This window comes from Acanthochromis polyacanthus, chromosome 13, assembly GCF_021347895.1.
Source record: "Acanthochromis polyacanthus isolate Apoly-LR-REF ecotype Palm Island chromosome 13, KAUST_Apoly_ChrSc, whole genome shotgun sequence".
Taxonomy (NCBI): Eukaryota; Metazoa; Chordata; class Actinopteri; family Pomacentridae; genus Acanthochromis; species Acanthochromis polyacanthus.
In genome coordinates, this window is record NC_067125.1 from 21657823 (window position 1) to 21673255 (window position 15433).

General features: G+C 41.2%; 1 protein-coding gene across 1 annotated transcript in view; it reads left to right on the forward strand.

Moving 5' to 3' along the window:
* Window positions 1-15433, forward strand: part of sez6b (seizure related 6 homolog b) — a 311266-nt gene that overhangs the window by 265871 nt on the left and 29962 nt on the right. Inside the window, exons 8-9 of the mRNA XM_051958150.1 lie at window positions 2292-2486; window positions 2763-2901. Coding sequence (XP_051814110.1) covers window positions 2292-2486; window positions 2763-2901 — 334 coding nt within the window. The remainder of the gene's footprint in view (window positions 1-2291; window positions 2487-2762; window positions 2902-15433) is intronic.

Consider the following 15433-nt stretch of genomic DNA (forward strand, 5'->3'; position numbering starts at 1 on the left):
CCCTGCCTTCGCCCGAGTCAGCTGGGATAGGCTCCAGCACCCCCCGCGACCCTAGTGAGGATAAAGCGGTGTATAGAGAATGGATGGATGAAAGCTGTTGTTTTTAACTCATGCATATGGTGATTCAGACAACACTGCAGTTATATTAAAAAATTTAGCGGTGCAGAGACGTGTAAATGACTACAGCTTTATTGGCAGTTCAGCTACACTGCAATGCAATTATGTGTGAGCACAAAGAACAGGAGGGAAACAAGCAAACTGATAAACACTGAATGAGTTTAGGTTGACTTGAAACACAGACGGCCAACCAGTCGGTGAGTTCAGATAATTCTGAAAGTTTACACCATTTCCACAGAGCTCTGACCAGTAGGCAGAGGATCAGAGTTATCAGTAGTGTTAGCCACATTAGCAATGCAATGGCAAAGAATAGAGTCTTAATATTTTTACACCACTTTATATGCTTACCACTACGTAAAACATACAAAACATAAAATTATTCTTTTGCTACATGTAAATACAGTTTGGTCCATAATCATTTGGAAATTGTCAGAGTTTTCAGCATTTCAGCGCTGTACACCAACACCATGGATTTGTGATGTATTCTAAATTTCTTTTACATTTATTATAAAGCTATTTTTTAAATTTTCAATGTTACATCATGGTATTTTATGATTAAGTTACAAGCACATGCATTCCGTTTAACGGTAAAACCTTACGCCTCTATTTATCTATTTTGTCATAAGAAAATAAAAATCTTAAGTATGTAATTATATTAAATGTCGACACTGTGTCTGGTTTTAAGTGTAAGTAGTCGTGGGGGGGGGGGGGGGGGGGGGTCACATAAACTGGTGTGCTGCTCCCTGATTTCTCTCTCTGTTCAATAATCTTAATGTATTGTAGTGTGTGATGTGCCATTATTTTCCAGTGTAGTGGAGTCTGAGTTTAAAGAAATATCTGTAAGAAAGGCAACCTAATTTAAGAAAAAGAAAACACTATTGGGGGTATAAAAACTCCTGTAGACTGAGCTTGGCTTTAGTAACTATATCCATTATAAAGTTCGCTGTAGTCTGTAGATACTAATTAGTCCACATTACAGAAACTCTGAAAAAAAATGTGAAGTTTGACAGAAGTTAGAGAGACACAACAGACTTGGCATACAAGCAAAATGCTTGTTTATTACAAAGTTGACAAAAAATACAACAGGATGTGACACTGGAGGGTCACAAGACAGGAAGCACTAACTCAGAAAGATCTTGGAACTAAATCAGGACTCCCTTGTGAGGCGGAAGTTAACTGTACTAGGCTCAATGGCCAGGTCGTGGTCGGAGTCCAGACAGTTGCTGCAGTGATCGGCAAGAGGGGAGCAGAAGGGTTGGCGTCTTGTCTGGTGCCGTGACGGAGGACGAAGGTCAATGGTGGTTCGGAGGAATCTGGACTGGCAGGGTGACTGAAAGGGAATCCAACTAGAACAAAGAGAGAACTATGAGCACAAGCAACAACAAAAGGGAGCTAGACTAAACCAGGGTCAACACTGACTGGAGTAGTTGACAGTCTGGTGACATGCAGTGTTTGGCTTTTATGGAAGGAGATGATGTGTGGCGATCACTCCCACCTGCTCACCAGCCAATTCCACTGATTGTAATTGGCAGCACCAATGTCTACATGCAACACACCACTTAGGAGAGGGAAAGAGGGGGTAAGGGAAGGAGAATCTGCCACTATCTGGCAGCTGAGGTGGAGGGCATGACATGAGCTGTAAGTGCACTGCATGTGTAGCCAATAAAAGATACATTTTATGGAACATCCGCTCATCAAAATCTGCATATGTTCAGTGTTTAGCTCAGCCACAGAGTTAGATCAGTGTTTACTTTTTAACATTTCCTGATTGGAACTTGATAAAACAAATAGCTAGGCTTAATAGGAAAATCTAATTAACTTTGTATTAGTTCATTCTGTGGATATTGACGTGAATGAGCTAGTACTGCTCTTATATTGACTGAATTTAGAATTTCATTTTGTCTGTAGCTGCACTAGATTGATCAAATGAACCATTGCTGTTTCTTTTAGTACTGTAACTCAGTTGAAACCTGGGGCCTTAAAATGAGTCCAATAATTAGCTTATTGTTTCCAAATGAAATTTCAAGAAAAACCAAACAACAAACATGAAGCTGATAATGAAATATTTTTAAAGATTATAAATTAAAATGCTCACTCAAGTGGTAAACTTAGATTCTCACCTGCTTTCTGGTCCACCTCCGATAATATCTTTGTACCATAACTGCCCTCTGCAGCTTTTGCAGCAGGCCACTGTTACGAACCCTTTGTGAAGTACGGTAACCTGACCAGCAGTGACAACACTTGGGCAGTGGGAGCTGTGGTGGAGTTTGCTTGCGACCCTGGCTATACTCTGGAACAGGGATCAGTCACCATTGAATGCATGGACCCCAACAATCCTCAGTGGAATGAAACGGAGCCTGCGTGCAGAGGTTTGTATGTCTGAATGTTGTGTAGACCATTTAGCCATCCTCAGGTACAGGTCATCTTCCATCTCTGTAGTCATTTTGTATGTTTTTGTGGCCATTTTGGTCTTTTTGGTGGTTTTACATCTATTTATGTTCATTTTACCCCTGTGTCTGTATTTATTTCTAACTAAAAACATCGGAATTGTATGAGTAGTTTTGACAGCTAACTTTGTTCATTAATGAGTTCGGATTAAATGCACTGTGCACTGTCCGCTCATTGTGTATATGTGTGTGTTTCAGCTGTGTGTAGTGGTGAGATCACTGACTCAGCTGGGGTGGTGCTGTCTCCTAACTGGCCTGAAGCCTACGATAAAGGCCAGGATTGTATCTGGGGAATCCACGTTGAGGAGGACAAGAGGATCATGCTGGACATTCAAGTGTATGTATCCACCTTCCACGTGTGCCAGTCTGATCCACCTCCTCTCCCCTTTTTCTTTTGATATGCATGAAACCACATTGCTACAGACCCTTTTCTTGGCCTCTTTGAATCTAAACATCACAAAACCTGCTTCATCTCCAGTGCTGAAATGCTCGTCATTCCCTGTCTTCAAACACCCTAACAGAAGTAGTCTGAAGATTACAAAGAGTTACCTCACCATGACTGGTAAAACACATTAAAAACACAACACGCTGCTAATGAAAGAGCGCTCAGCTTGTGAATGAGATGCATAAGTGCCACACAGACAAAGGTTAATTAGGTGCAGCGGAGAAAACTAATTATATCAGGGTGTATTTGTTTGGGAGCCCCGCACCACTGTTCCCACTCCAGCCCACCCCCCTCTGTTGTAATGGCTGCTGTGTGCAGTAAGTGTACAGCCTGGGAGTGTGTGTTTCCTGTGATTGTAGTGCCAAGGTGAAGACACAGAACAACACACCCTGCCGTGTCAGAGCCCGATAAGTCAGTCAGCCGTAGAAAATCATTTGCCATTTGCAAGCAAATTAAGGAGGACTCATTTGCATACATTGCATCTTAAGCTCTGGGTTTTGTTTTGGTTTTTTTTGTATCTTTGTCTCTCTCTGAACAGCACCTGTGTCGGTGTTGTACTTTGAAAGCAATGATTAATGGCTTCCTCTGGTTTTTCTAAGGAAGTCTGCCAACATAAGTAATTGCTGCTGTTTATTCAGCAGAGCAAGTGATGTAAGTAGAAGTGAAGGTACCCCAGTGTAAGTCTAAGTATAGAACTGAATGAGAAGAAACATGCTGTCATGCTACATCCTGTAAGCTGTGAGTTGGAGGAGGCTGGATCGGTTTGTTTCTGCACATCTTCTAACACCCAGTCTTCTGTTCATGGTTTGTACCTGCTCAGACCACCTCAAGCAGGGCTTGTTTTGGAGACGCTCCAACTGAGTTACTAAGTTACAGTTTGACCTTCGTTAAACTTGTTTAGGCCTTTAGACCTGTGCATCTTTTCCACATCCAACATGGTTACGATGAGAGTCAGCTGTTTCCTTACAGTCTATCATATCGTACACCTTGACATGTATTGTTGTTGCAAGATAATCAGCGTCATTCACTGTGAATACCAGTGGGTGATCATAAACTGATGTGTGCATCCATTGCCAGAGTGCTAACCAGTGTTCTCTAGTAACTGAGTTGCACAACTGCTCTACCGCCTCAGCCACAGCCATCCACGAGTAGATGTGGATTTTTGTTCTTTAGCCTGCCATGAAATCACAGACATGCATGACGCAGTTCAGTTACTAATTTGTTTAGGAGGAAAGAGAAAAAAACAGAGGAACTGTTGGAGCTTTAAAGGTCAGAGAAAGTAAATGGAATGATTGATTGTTTGTTCACTTGTTAAGGATATTGTTACCAATGGCACATCTGCTGTTCCTGCTGAATGAAGTATATTATCCCCACTGATCTGGAAAAAATCCAACAAACTCCTGCACTTGTAACTGATATGTGATCATGTTGTGAAACCAACGTAAACAATGATTCACTTCGTTCACTTCAAAGCTCTGTCTCACCACCATTTTCAATAATGTGGGGATGTTGCCTAAAATGTCATAAGATAGCGAAGCCAACCCACATCGCATCATTTTTTCTCTTTTGCTATATGCACACTTCATGGTCTTTGGATAGCAGTTGTCCCAAATGAATAATATTTGAGCACAAATGAGGTATGTGTTGTGGAAACCTGGATGAGCCATGGCAAAAACAGTCAAAGTGCAACAGTATTTATCTGTAATTTATTACAGAATCAAAGGAGTAACAATGAAAAGTAAAAAGATGAATGCAGTGTGAATATTCCAGCTGAATGTCTGTGTAGGTTCTCATTCATCCAGGTCATGGTTATCCAAAGTAGTTTAAATCAATCCACTGGACTTTAAGAAAGTTCCTTGAAGACATTTCACGTCTCATCCAAGAGGCTTCTTCAGTTCTGGTGGTGGTTGGTGTTGCCTCAGCTTTTAAACCTCCGTGAGGTGTGTTCAGGGCTATTATTCCAACGACCCAAAACAGATGACTTTTGGTTTTGGGTCGTTGGAATAATAGCCCTGGACACACCTCACGGAGGTTTAAAAGCTGAGGCAACACTAACCACCACCAGAACTGAAGAAGCCTCTTGGATGAGAGGTGAAACGTCTTCAAGGAACTTTCTTAAAGTCCAGTGGATTGATTTAAACTACTTTGGATTCCAGCTGAAGGGCAGACTCCAACACAAGGCTCATGTTCAGAGGTCTAAATCAAGATTCAAACAACAAATGCAAACCTAAAATAGTATCTGTCCTTATCAGGAGTCTCATAGTCTTGGTGTTTTTAGGCTTTGGTGCTTGATGCAGGTCACCACGTAATCACAAACCAAAACAAAATAGTAGAAAACATATTCATGGTGAGGTCTATTACGTGTTCTCATTAACAGTTATGCTTGTTTGTGATCGTTGCCCTACAAATACAATTCATCCAAATACAAATGAAGTTTAGCTACAACAATTCCTGCTTTAGCCATTTGATGGCCATCTAAATACACGAGTCTTTTATCCCTCCAGTCACTTTATCTGCTTTTGTAGACACAGAACATCCTACTGTGTGAGCAAGTTAAATATAACTAAGAGGTTATATACCATTAGGTATGGAATTACAAAAAACTGTACATCACCATAGTTATAAGGCTTCTCTCTGCAGAGTTCAGCAAACACTTCTGGGTTCTGCTGCTCCTTTCTTCATGCACCCTGAAGATGCCCTCAGCAGCTGCAGCTGGAGCACAGTGAGCTGCAGTTTGATGATGAGTGGTGCAGTTGACATCCGTAGCTTCTTGTGAATTGGATGAAGGCTGCTTTCCAGAATTACCACATTTATTTGTGAAACAGAATATTGCCATGTGTGGGGTTCTATGTGTAATTCGTGCTTCACATCTGTGAAACAGATCCCTACTGTTTTGTTAGTCTATAAATAACCTGAACAGATTTATAATAGATCACTGAATGTGCTCCTTGATAAGTAATTAATCCTGCTTGGAATGACAATAACAATAACAAACAAAAAAACAAACAAAACAAACAAAACAAAAAAAACCCAGACAGTAGTATTCAGCAATGTTTCAGATTTAAGGATCATCATTGTTTGTCGTTTGCCCTCTGACAGATTCATAGTAGATAAGACCTGCTCTCTGTGAAGTTTGGCAACCAATCAAAATGACGGTCTGTGATCATGACAACATCATTCATCATACTGTGTATCATATTTTATGAGTGCATTTGCATTCCAAGAGAAAGCCCCTTTCAGCAATCCCATCTCCTGAAGGACAGTGTGGACTTAAATAAACAAAATTGTGACACAGTCACAACTTTCTACTTTCAAACTGTATTCCCCAACTCACCCTCATCCTTTTACAGTTTCTTTATGTTTCACTTTTTTTTTTTTACCTTCATCATCAACATCATCACTCTGTGAAACCACTTGTTTGTCATTTGTTGGCTGATTTCTATTCTGACTTAACCCCTTGAAATCTATTCTTGCAAATTCGCAAAAAAAAAAAAACCCTTTCATTCAGACTGCAGCTGAGATAGCATATCCATTCCACCAATGCTGGGTTGTGCATATTCAATACGTACCTCAGAACCTTTTGTAAGCACTGGTTTCTCATAGGACAGGTTGGAGTGGGACCTAATTGTTATTAACCACGCCTGACGTACGTCAGCGGGGTTACTGCATTCGCTTCGGTATCTGGCTGGGTAAGTATGTATGTGGGTATGTCCGGTCAGATATCTCTGCAAGTGCTGAAGTCAGGATAATCAAACTTGGCACTGAAGATCAGTCTAAGGTCCCCTGCTCAGTTGTGGAGTTACAGGTCAGCAGATCAAGTAGGAAGGGATATATGTAGGATGATCAAAATTGATACAGAGTATCATGCATGGGCGTGGTTCTGCCATCTACTGAGGGCTTGTCTAGTTTATATCTGTTATTATTATTGCATATCTGCTGTATGTGTAATATACAAATTAACAATCTCCACTTATTTTAGCATCAGCTGGAAAGAAAAACACACGAAAGTTTTTCTTAAAATTTAATTGTAAATAAATTCAGGCATCAAGGGGTTAATTAACTTACTATACAGTCTTATAGGGGGTCCAGCTCATACACACGTGGACAAAATTGTTGGTACCCCTCAGTTAAAGAAGGAAAAACCCACAATTCTCACTGAAATCACTTGAAACTCACAAAAGTAACAATAAATAAAAATTTATTGAAAATTAAATAATCAAAAACAGCCATTACTTTTGAATTGTTGATTGACATAATTATTTAAAAAAACAAACTAATGAAACAGGCCTGGACAAAAATGATGGTACCTCTATAAAAGATTGAAAACTATTTGACCAGGGTGACATGATTAACTCAGGTGTGTCATTTAATTGACATCACAGGTGTTTCCAAACTCATAATCAGTCAGTCTGCCTATTTAAAGGGAGACAAGTAGTCACCCTGCTGTTTGGTGAAAAGCTGTGTACCACACTGAACATGGACAACAGAAAGCGAAGGAGAGAATTGTCCCAGGACATCCGAAAAAAAATTATAGACAAACATCTTAAAGGTAAAGGCTATAAGACCATCTCTAAACAGCTTGAAGTTCCTGTGACAACAGTGGCTCATATTATTCAGAAGTGCATGACCCACGGGACAGTAGCCAACCTCCCTGGACGTGGCCGCAAGAGGAAAATTGATGACAAATTGAAGAGACGGATCGTTGGAATTGTATCCAAAGAGCCCAGAGCAACCTCCAAAGAAATTAAAGGTGAACTCCAAGGCCAAGGTACATCAGTGTCAGATCGCACCATTCGTCGTTGTTTGAGCCAAAGTGGACTTCATGGGAGACGACCAAGGAGGACACCACTGCTGAAAAAAACTCATAAAAAAGCGAGAGTGGAATTTGCAAAAATGCATGTTGACAAGCCACAAAGCTTCTGGGAGAATGTCCTTTGGACAGATGAGACCAAACTGGAGCTTTTTGGTAAGGCACATCAACTCTATGTTCATAGACTCAAAAACCAAGCATACGAAGAAAAGAACACTGTCCCTACGGTGAAACATGGAGGAGGCTCAGTAATGTTTTGGGGCTGCTTTGCTGCATCTGGCACAGGGTGTCTTGAAAGTGTGCAAGGTACGATGAAATCTGAAGACTATCAAGGCATTCTGGAGAGAAATGTGCTGCCTAGTGTCAGAAAGCTTGGTCTCAGTCGCAGGTCATGGGTCTTCCAACAGGACAACGATCCAAAACACACAGCCAAAAACACCCAAGAATGGCTGAGAGAAAAGCGTTGGACTATTCTAAAGTGGCCTTCTATGAGCCCAGATCTGAATCCCATTGAACATATGTGGAAGGAGCTGAAACATGCCATTTGGAGAAGACACCCATCAAACCTGAGACAACTGGAGCTGTTTGCTCATGAGGAGTGGGCCAAAATACCTGTTGACAGCTGCAGAACGCTCATTGACAAATACAGAAATCGTTTAATTGCAGTGATTGCCTCAAAAGGTTGTGCAACAAAATATTAAGTTATGGGTACCATCATTTTTGTCCAGCCCTATTTCATTAGTTTGTTTTTTTTAAATAATTATGTTAATCAACAATTCAAAAGTGATGGCTGATTTTGATTATTTAATTTTCAATAATTTTTTATTTATTGTTACTTTTGTGAGTTTCAAGTGATTTCAGTGAGAATTGTGGGTTTTTCCTTCTTTAACTGAGGGGTACCAACAATTTTGTCCACGTGTGTATTTCTTCTAGCTACTGTTTGGTGATACTCAGTCATGCTCCAAATGATTGTGCTGTGTTTACAACAGTGTGCTTTTTAACAACTTACCTTGGCATGAATCTCTTGGTGCTGCAGTAAACTGACAATTTATTGATAATCTCAAGTATTGTCAGCCACTGCTTCAGTTTAATCTAGCTACCTTTCAGACCTCACACTGTCCTGAGCCCATGAACTGTTCTAAGACCTTTTCGAGGTTGTCACCAAAGTGCTGAACCAAGCAAGTCCATGTTAGCAGCGTTGCCAGCTTGCCCACTTCCCTCCCTGATTAGACAGGATTCACCCATGGAGATGGGATGTTCACAAAACAACAAAAACAGATTCAACTCTTCAGTGTAATGTGGCTGTTACCAGTGCTGCCAACTCTCACACACTGACCGTGATGGTATGTGTCCACAGGATCCAAAATTTTTATATTTCCAATTCATTGTCTATGTAAGCAGCCATGCCATTCATTCAGACAGATACTTTATTAAGCTCGAGGGAAATTCAACATTTAGAGAGATATTGTTGCCTGCTCCTCATATGAGTAAAGTTGATGTCGAAGTTTCTTTATGCAAATCACTTCTGAAAATTCCCAAAAAACTTTTAAAGTAACTGTTGTTGATCTGAAAAGACAGACTCAGCAACTGCACGCCTAAAATGTTTTCAGAATCATCTTTCGACAAAATTTTATTCATAATATAATTGAATGTGTCTAAACAAGATGCCACACTCATCTGTTTTGAAATCCAGGCGGAGCAGACAGCCTTCAGTCCATCCAATCAGATACAGCCAGTGTGCACGTTTGTTGCCTGTACTGGTTTCCTGTTGGAGAGCACCTGTCAATCATCTGTGATAGCATAGCCTTTTCACATGACCATCAAGTATCCAAACCCTGGAGAGCACGCGAACCCTCACACCTAAAAACATCCCTGTGGACACGTACCATGAGACTAATGCATTTGATGCTTTTTACATGCTCTCACGCCACACATCTATTTCCTCATGCTGTGAAAAACAAATTCATAATTGATCAATGATTTTGTGAAAAGAGCACAGTGACAGTGCAGACAGATCAGCCTGAGCAGGCAGCAGCAAGCAGCAACAACTTATTCCAACCAATCAGTATGAAAGCACAAAATCTTTGCTGTCATGTCCTCTCATATTTATTCCTATGCATGCCGCTCAGAGTAATCTCAGACACCAGCTCGTCTTGCAGCAGCACAACATCTCTACACTCACACCATGCACATGCAGGTAAGAAAGAGTAACTATGGTTACATGATGCACTTTCAACCTAACTAATCAAGATCAGTGCAGGTGGCTGTTTCTTGACTAAATGCAAGATGTCGGGTGGTGAAAAAAATGCAGTAAAAATTTTCTATAAGTTGTTTGTTTTCCTGGGGAAGGATCCCAGACAGCCTGCACAGTGGATTGGTGGTTAGCATTTTCGCCTTGCAGCTCGAAGATTTCCGGTTCACGTCCTGGTCTTTCTGGCATCTTTCTGCATCGAGTTTCCATGTTCTCCCTGTGCAGTGTGGGTTTTCTCCTGGTACTCCAACTTTAGTCTACTAGCCAACAGGGTGAACCCGGAAATGTCGAGTACAGTAAGGTTTTATGGTAGAAATGTGTTATATAGGTCACAGGGGTCCAGAAACTGCTGGATGCTAATTTGCATGTGTCTAATTTCTGCGCTTGTAATGTTGTGAATAATATAAATATGAGTTGGTAAAGTTTGAAAAAATAACAGTCAGGTACCATGAACACAATTATGATCACAATTTAAGCAAACACATATTTTGATTTCATTATATTTCAACTTTATGTAGCCTATAGGTTAATGTTTTCGTGGGATAATTCAACATGCATGTTTCTCATTCAACATTCTTTTTCTTCCTTACCATTCTCAGCACATTGCTCTTGTTTCTTCATGTATTTATACTACAAAATGTCATTCAGTGGATTAGCATGAAATTGTCAGCAGTAATGAGTATCTCATCAAGATACAAACATAACAAACTACAAATCACTGCTTCTCACATTGTGACTACTGGTTAAAAAAATTCCCAGGGGGCCTTTAGTATTCTCCTGAAAAAGGTGGTAACATTGAAATAATGCATGAGGTCCACATCCATAAAATTAAATGTGACATGACATCAGGTTAGCAGTAATTTACCATTTAGATTTTTCAAAGTGTCACACTCCCCTTATGAAGCTAAACCTACACCTTTAGATTATTTGCTTTGTACAATCATGTAAGAAAGTCTCCAACATAAGCAAAATCATTGTTACGATGTTCACATTCTTTTGCAGTACATAACTAGACAAGCCCTTAGTAGATGGCAGAACCACGCCATCTACTGACTGCCACTGTGCAGCCCCTACCATCACACATGTAGGTTTTAGTGACCCCTGTGACCTTGACCTTGATCTGCTGACCTCTAACTCCACAACTGAGCAGGGGACCTTAGACCGATTCAGTGTCAAGTTTGATTATTCTGACTTCAGCACTTGCAGCCTGTCCTCAAAAGAAAAATGACCACATAGGTCGTCTGTACACGTCCGTATTACGACCGCATGTTACGTTTTGACGTTTCCGACCTCTAGCGGTTGAGCAAATATCGACACTCCGGTGTGTCAGCTGAAACGTCACCATGAACAAAGTTTTAACTAACACTATCCCTGTCCCTATCCCTAACCCTAACCATAACCCTAAACCCGTGCTGGGAAAGTGAGGAAAAAGCCGTTTCGCGACGGAAAAGCCACTTCGCGAATTAAATCCCGTAATGCATTCGTTTTCCCCGTAGGGGCGCAAATGTTCATACGACCGCATAGGTCATATTCCGGTGCACGGTGCAAACGACCTATGCGGTCGTATGAATTCGAGGACTTGTTGGCACTTGCAGAGATATCTGAACGGACATACACACATACTTACCCAGCCAGCCAGATACCGAAGCGAATGCAGTAACCCCGCTGACGTACACGTCAGGCGTGGTTAATAACCGCTGCAGCCCTTTGTTGGTAGAGACTTAGACTTTAAATCTTGCTCATTGTGTGTATAAATGTGTACAGCGATAAGCTGTAAAAACTCTGTCGCTCTACATTTAAAGTGTCAGCGCACACTGTGGTCCAGATTCCCAGAGAGTGCTCATGGGAATATACCAAAACAGAGATTTCCATGGAGAAAAGCCTTCTAATCTAGCACAAAGCCTCCTCACTGTCTGAGCATATGCCTAGCAGGTGTCAGAGCATTTATACGAAGCTTATCAATAGCAGCTGTTCTCCCTGTGGCTCTGGGGGTTAGATGGTGTAGGGATATATGAGGCCTTTAACAACATCCCTTGGTATTGGTTCCTCATATTGCACACAGACACCTGAGCACATGTGCACATATACATATCTCTAGCGCCATCTGTTTAATTGTGTGTGTGTGTGTGTGTGGGGGGGGGCATTATCACCAGGTTTTATGAAAGGACTTTTATGGATGGCCTTCAAATGAATCAAGAGGGAGGGAAATATGTGATTAAACTGAATGTGAGGGAAGTAAAATGATTGAAACCACCGTCTCTCTAGTCTAATACAGACTACTCTGGGTAGAAATGGAAAATTGTACTTTTTAATTGACAGTAACTGTTAAAGTGGTAATTAGTTTGCTTTATTACAGCTCCCATATTGTGTCCCTTACCAGAAAATAATGAAAGTCTCATATCTTTCAGGTTTTCTGCTTAAAATACTGCAAAGCTAGTTCATATCACCATGACTGTGTAAAACCTGGTCTTAACCCTGCTCTAAATGGGCTGTTTCAGTATCTTAACCTTTAAACACGAACTGAGCTGCTGCCATCCATGCCCCCTTCAAGATGAAAACCCTCTGCATCTGTGATTGACATCCTGAGGTAAAACAACTGAACTGCACAGCAGCCCACACCAGAATGAATGAGTGTGTGAGAACAAGACTTTGTAGTCACTTCTACCTTTCTCATAGAATGATCATTTTAGTGGAAGTATCACCAAACTGAGAGCACAGCTGTTGTTTTTAACTTGTGTGTACAATTAATTTGTCAGAAAATGCACAGTAATCCAATCTGTATTTGAGTTGTCCTAATGTCCTGTGTTTCAGTCACCATTTTACACACTGATCAGGCATAACATTATGACCACCTGCCTAATATTGTGTTGGTCTCCTTTATGCTTCTAAAACTTCTCTGACTCAGTGGGGCATGGACAGAGGTCCTCTGGGGATGTCCTGTGGCACTGGGATGGTGGCAGTGAATTCTGTGGGTCCTGGGTTTAACCTACCCAGATCAAGCTATTCCTGGACCATCCCACAGATGATCAGTAAGATTTGGATCTGGGAGTGTGGAACCGGGTGAGCAGCTTAGCTCTGTCGTGTTCCCTGGGTCACTCCTGGGCAGTTTTTGCGCTGTGTTGGGGTTTTTGTCCTGCTGAGGGTGGTAACTGACATCAAGGACTGTTGTTGCCATGGGGGGTTGCTTGACCTGCAGTGTATAGATGGGTGGTACATGTCAAACATCCACACGAATGTCAGGACTTAAGGTTTCTCAGCAGAACATTGCTTTATGTCCATCGATGTTATTCACTTCACATGTCAGTTTTTATAATCTTGTGGCTGATCGGTGTTTTGAGGTCTGATATCTGACAAAATATGGAAACGAGAACAGCTTTTTTAGAAAGTTTTGCTGCATTAATAAATGCAGTATGTGTGAGCACAGAGAGTAGGAGAGAAGTGGACAGATGTATCAGCTGGTTCAGTTCAGGTTGAACTGAAGCTGCTATGAAAACACAATAACTCACCCAGTCTGTTTATTGGTTTCAGATCATTCTCAAAGTTTCTACCATCACTTAATGGCTCAAAGCATGACAGTTCAAACAGAACTCTGACCTGTGGGCATATAGCAAACAATTTAGTTGTAACACTGGCCATAACATGCTAACAGCAAATATTTTTGATGTTGTTCTGGGGACTTTTCCCACAGTCAATATTGATGTGAACATTCACCAGAACAAATTAGAAATTTACATGAGAATTGTCACAGATTTGTTTTCTTCATTGTCACACTAATAAATCTACAGACAGGAGCTTCTAACAGCTAGTTCAACGTTCAGTGGCAGAGTTGACAAAATGCAAACAAATACAGGCTCAAAATCAGCAGTATTTACAGCATTAGCGCTACATTAATGAGCATACTGGGTGCAGCTCTCCTGACTCAGTCACTTTAAAATACAATGACATAACTAGAACATTTAAGTTACAGTTGACTGGAAAACAGGAGGTCATTTCAGCTTTAATTACTTGCATATACTATACTTTGGACTGGATTAAAATCCTTAAACAGGACAATAATATTCACATCAGCCTGCATTCGTCAACAAATTCTGCTCCAATATTATACCAAGTTGGACAGGTGACTCCAAGCTGGATTTGGCCAAAAGGTGTCACTAAACTAATAGCAGGAAATATCGCTTAGTCAATAACTAGAAAGATACGTGTCAGAACACAGCACCATTAGAACTTGACTATGTAAAACTGCCTTCTGTCCAGTGTTTCATGCCAGTACTCTAAAGATGCGGTTTGTTAAAAGCGCATGACCAGAGTGAGGATAGATATCATGAGTCGTTTAGCATAAAGACTGGAAGCACTGGAAAATAGCTATACAGGTTTTGTCCAAAAATCAAAAAGTCCGCAAACAGAGGCTCATGTGCAGGACAGGAGACACAACACAAGTGTAAGGTAAAATACAATGTTTATTTACAGCACCAGATAGAATATACAAGAATTACAACTGAAGTTCAAAGACTACAACTGGACATGCTCAAGGGGCACGGAACAGAATACGCAAGGAGCAGACTAAGGAATGGAGCCCTCTAGAGGGTTGGTGGAATAACAGCAACCATAGTCAATACAGACAATAAGGAAACCCACGTAAGGCAAGACCTAGGCTGGGAAGCAAAAACTAAACAAGATCTGAGCTGCAAAAAGACTAAAAATAGTTCTGCAGGACTAGAATAAACCAAAATAGCATATAAACTAAATTTAGCTGTCACAGGGAGCAGAGAGGGGAATACGTGAGGCCGTGGCAGGGGAATGGTATGGTTTGGTGGCGGAGGCAGTTGCTGCAGATGGAATCCAGGGAATCCAGAGAGACAAAGAAGGAGGGTGCAGGTGGATCCAGGGTTCAGACGGAGGTTTGGACAACTGAAGCGCGAGCAGGAAGGAGCAGACTGGAAGGCAGGAACGCAGAATTAACACAAGGCCAAAAGACAGAGGCAACTGAACAGGGAATCAAGACTGAGTGTGACCGTTCAATGGTCCAACATCGAGTAGTGTGCTGAGCCTGCCTTTATGAGAGAGGATGTCTTGATTACTCCCATCTGCTCCCACGCCAATCCCAGTTGATTGGATTGGCAACACCTGCCAGCCAGCTCCACCCACACACCACATGAGAGAGGAAAGAAGGGGGAGGGGAGGAATCTGCCAGTACCTGGAGCCAGAGGTGGAGATAACAAATAGTCTGTTAAATCTTGATTATGCTCTCTTTCAGACATGTACTCAGACAGTTACAGACGGATGCAGAGTTTTAACTGTACTACTTTCTAGGATACTTGCAATCTGCCTGGAGGATTACATTCCATGCATGCATTAAATTCATA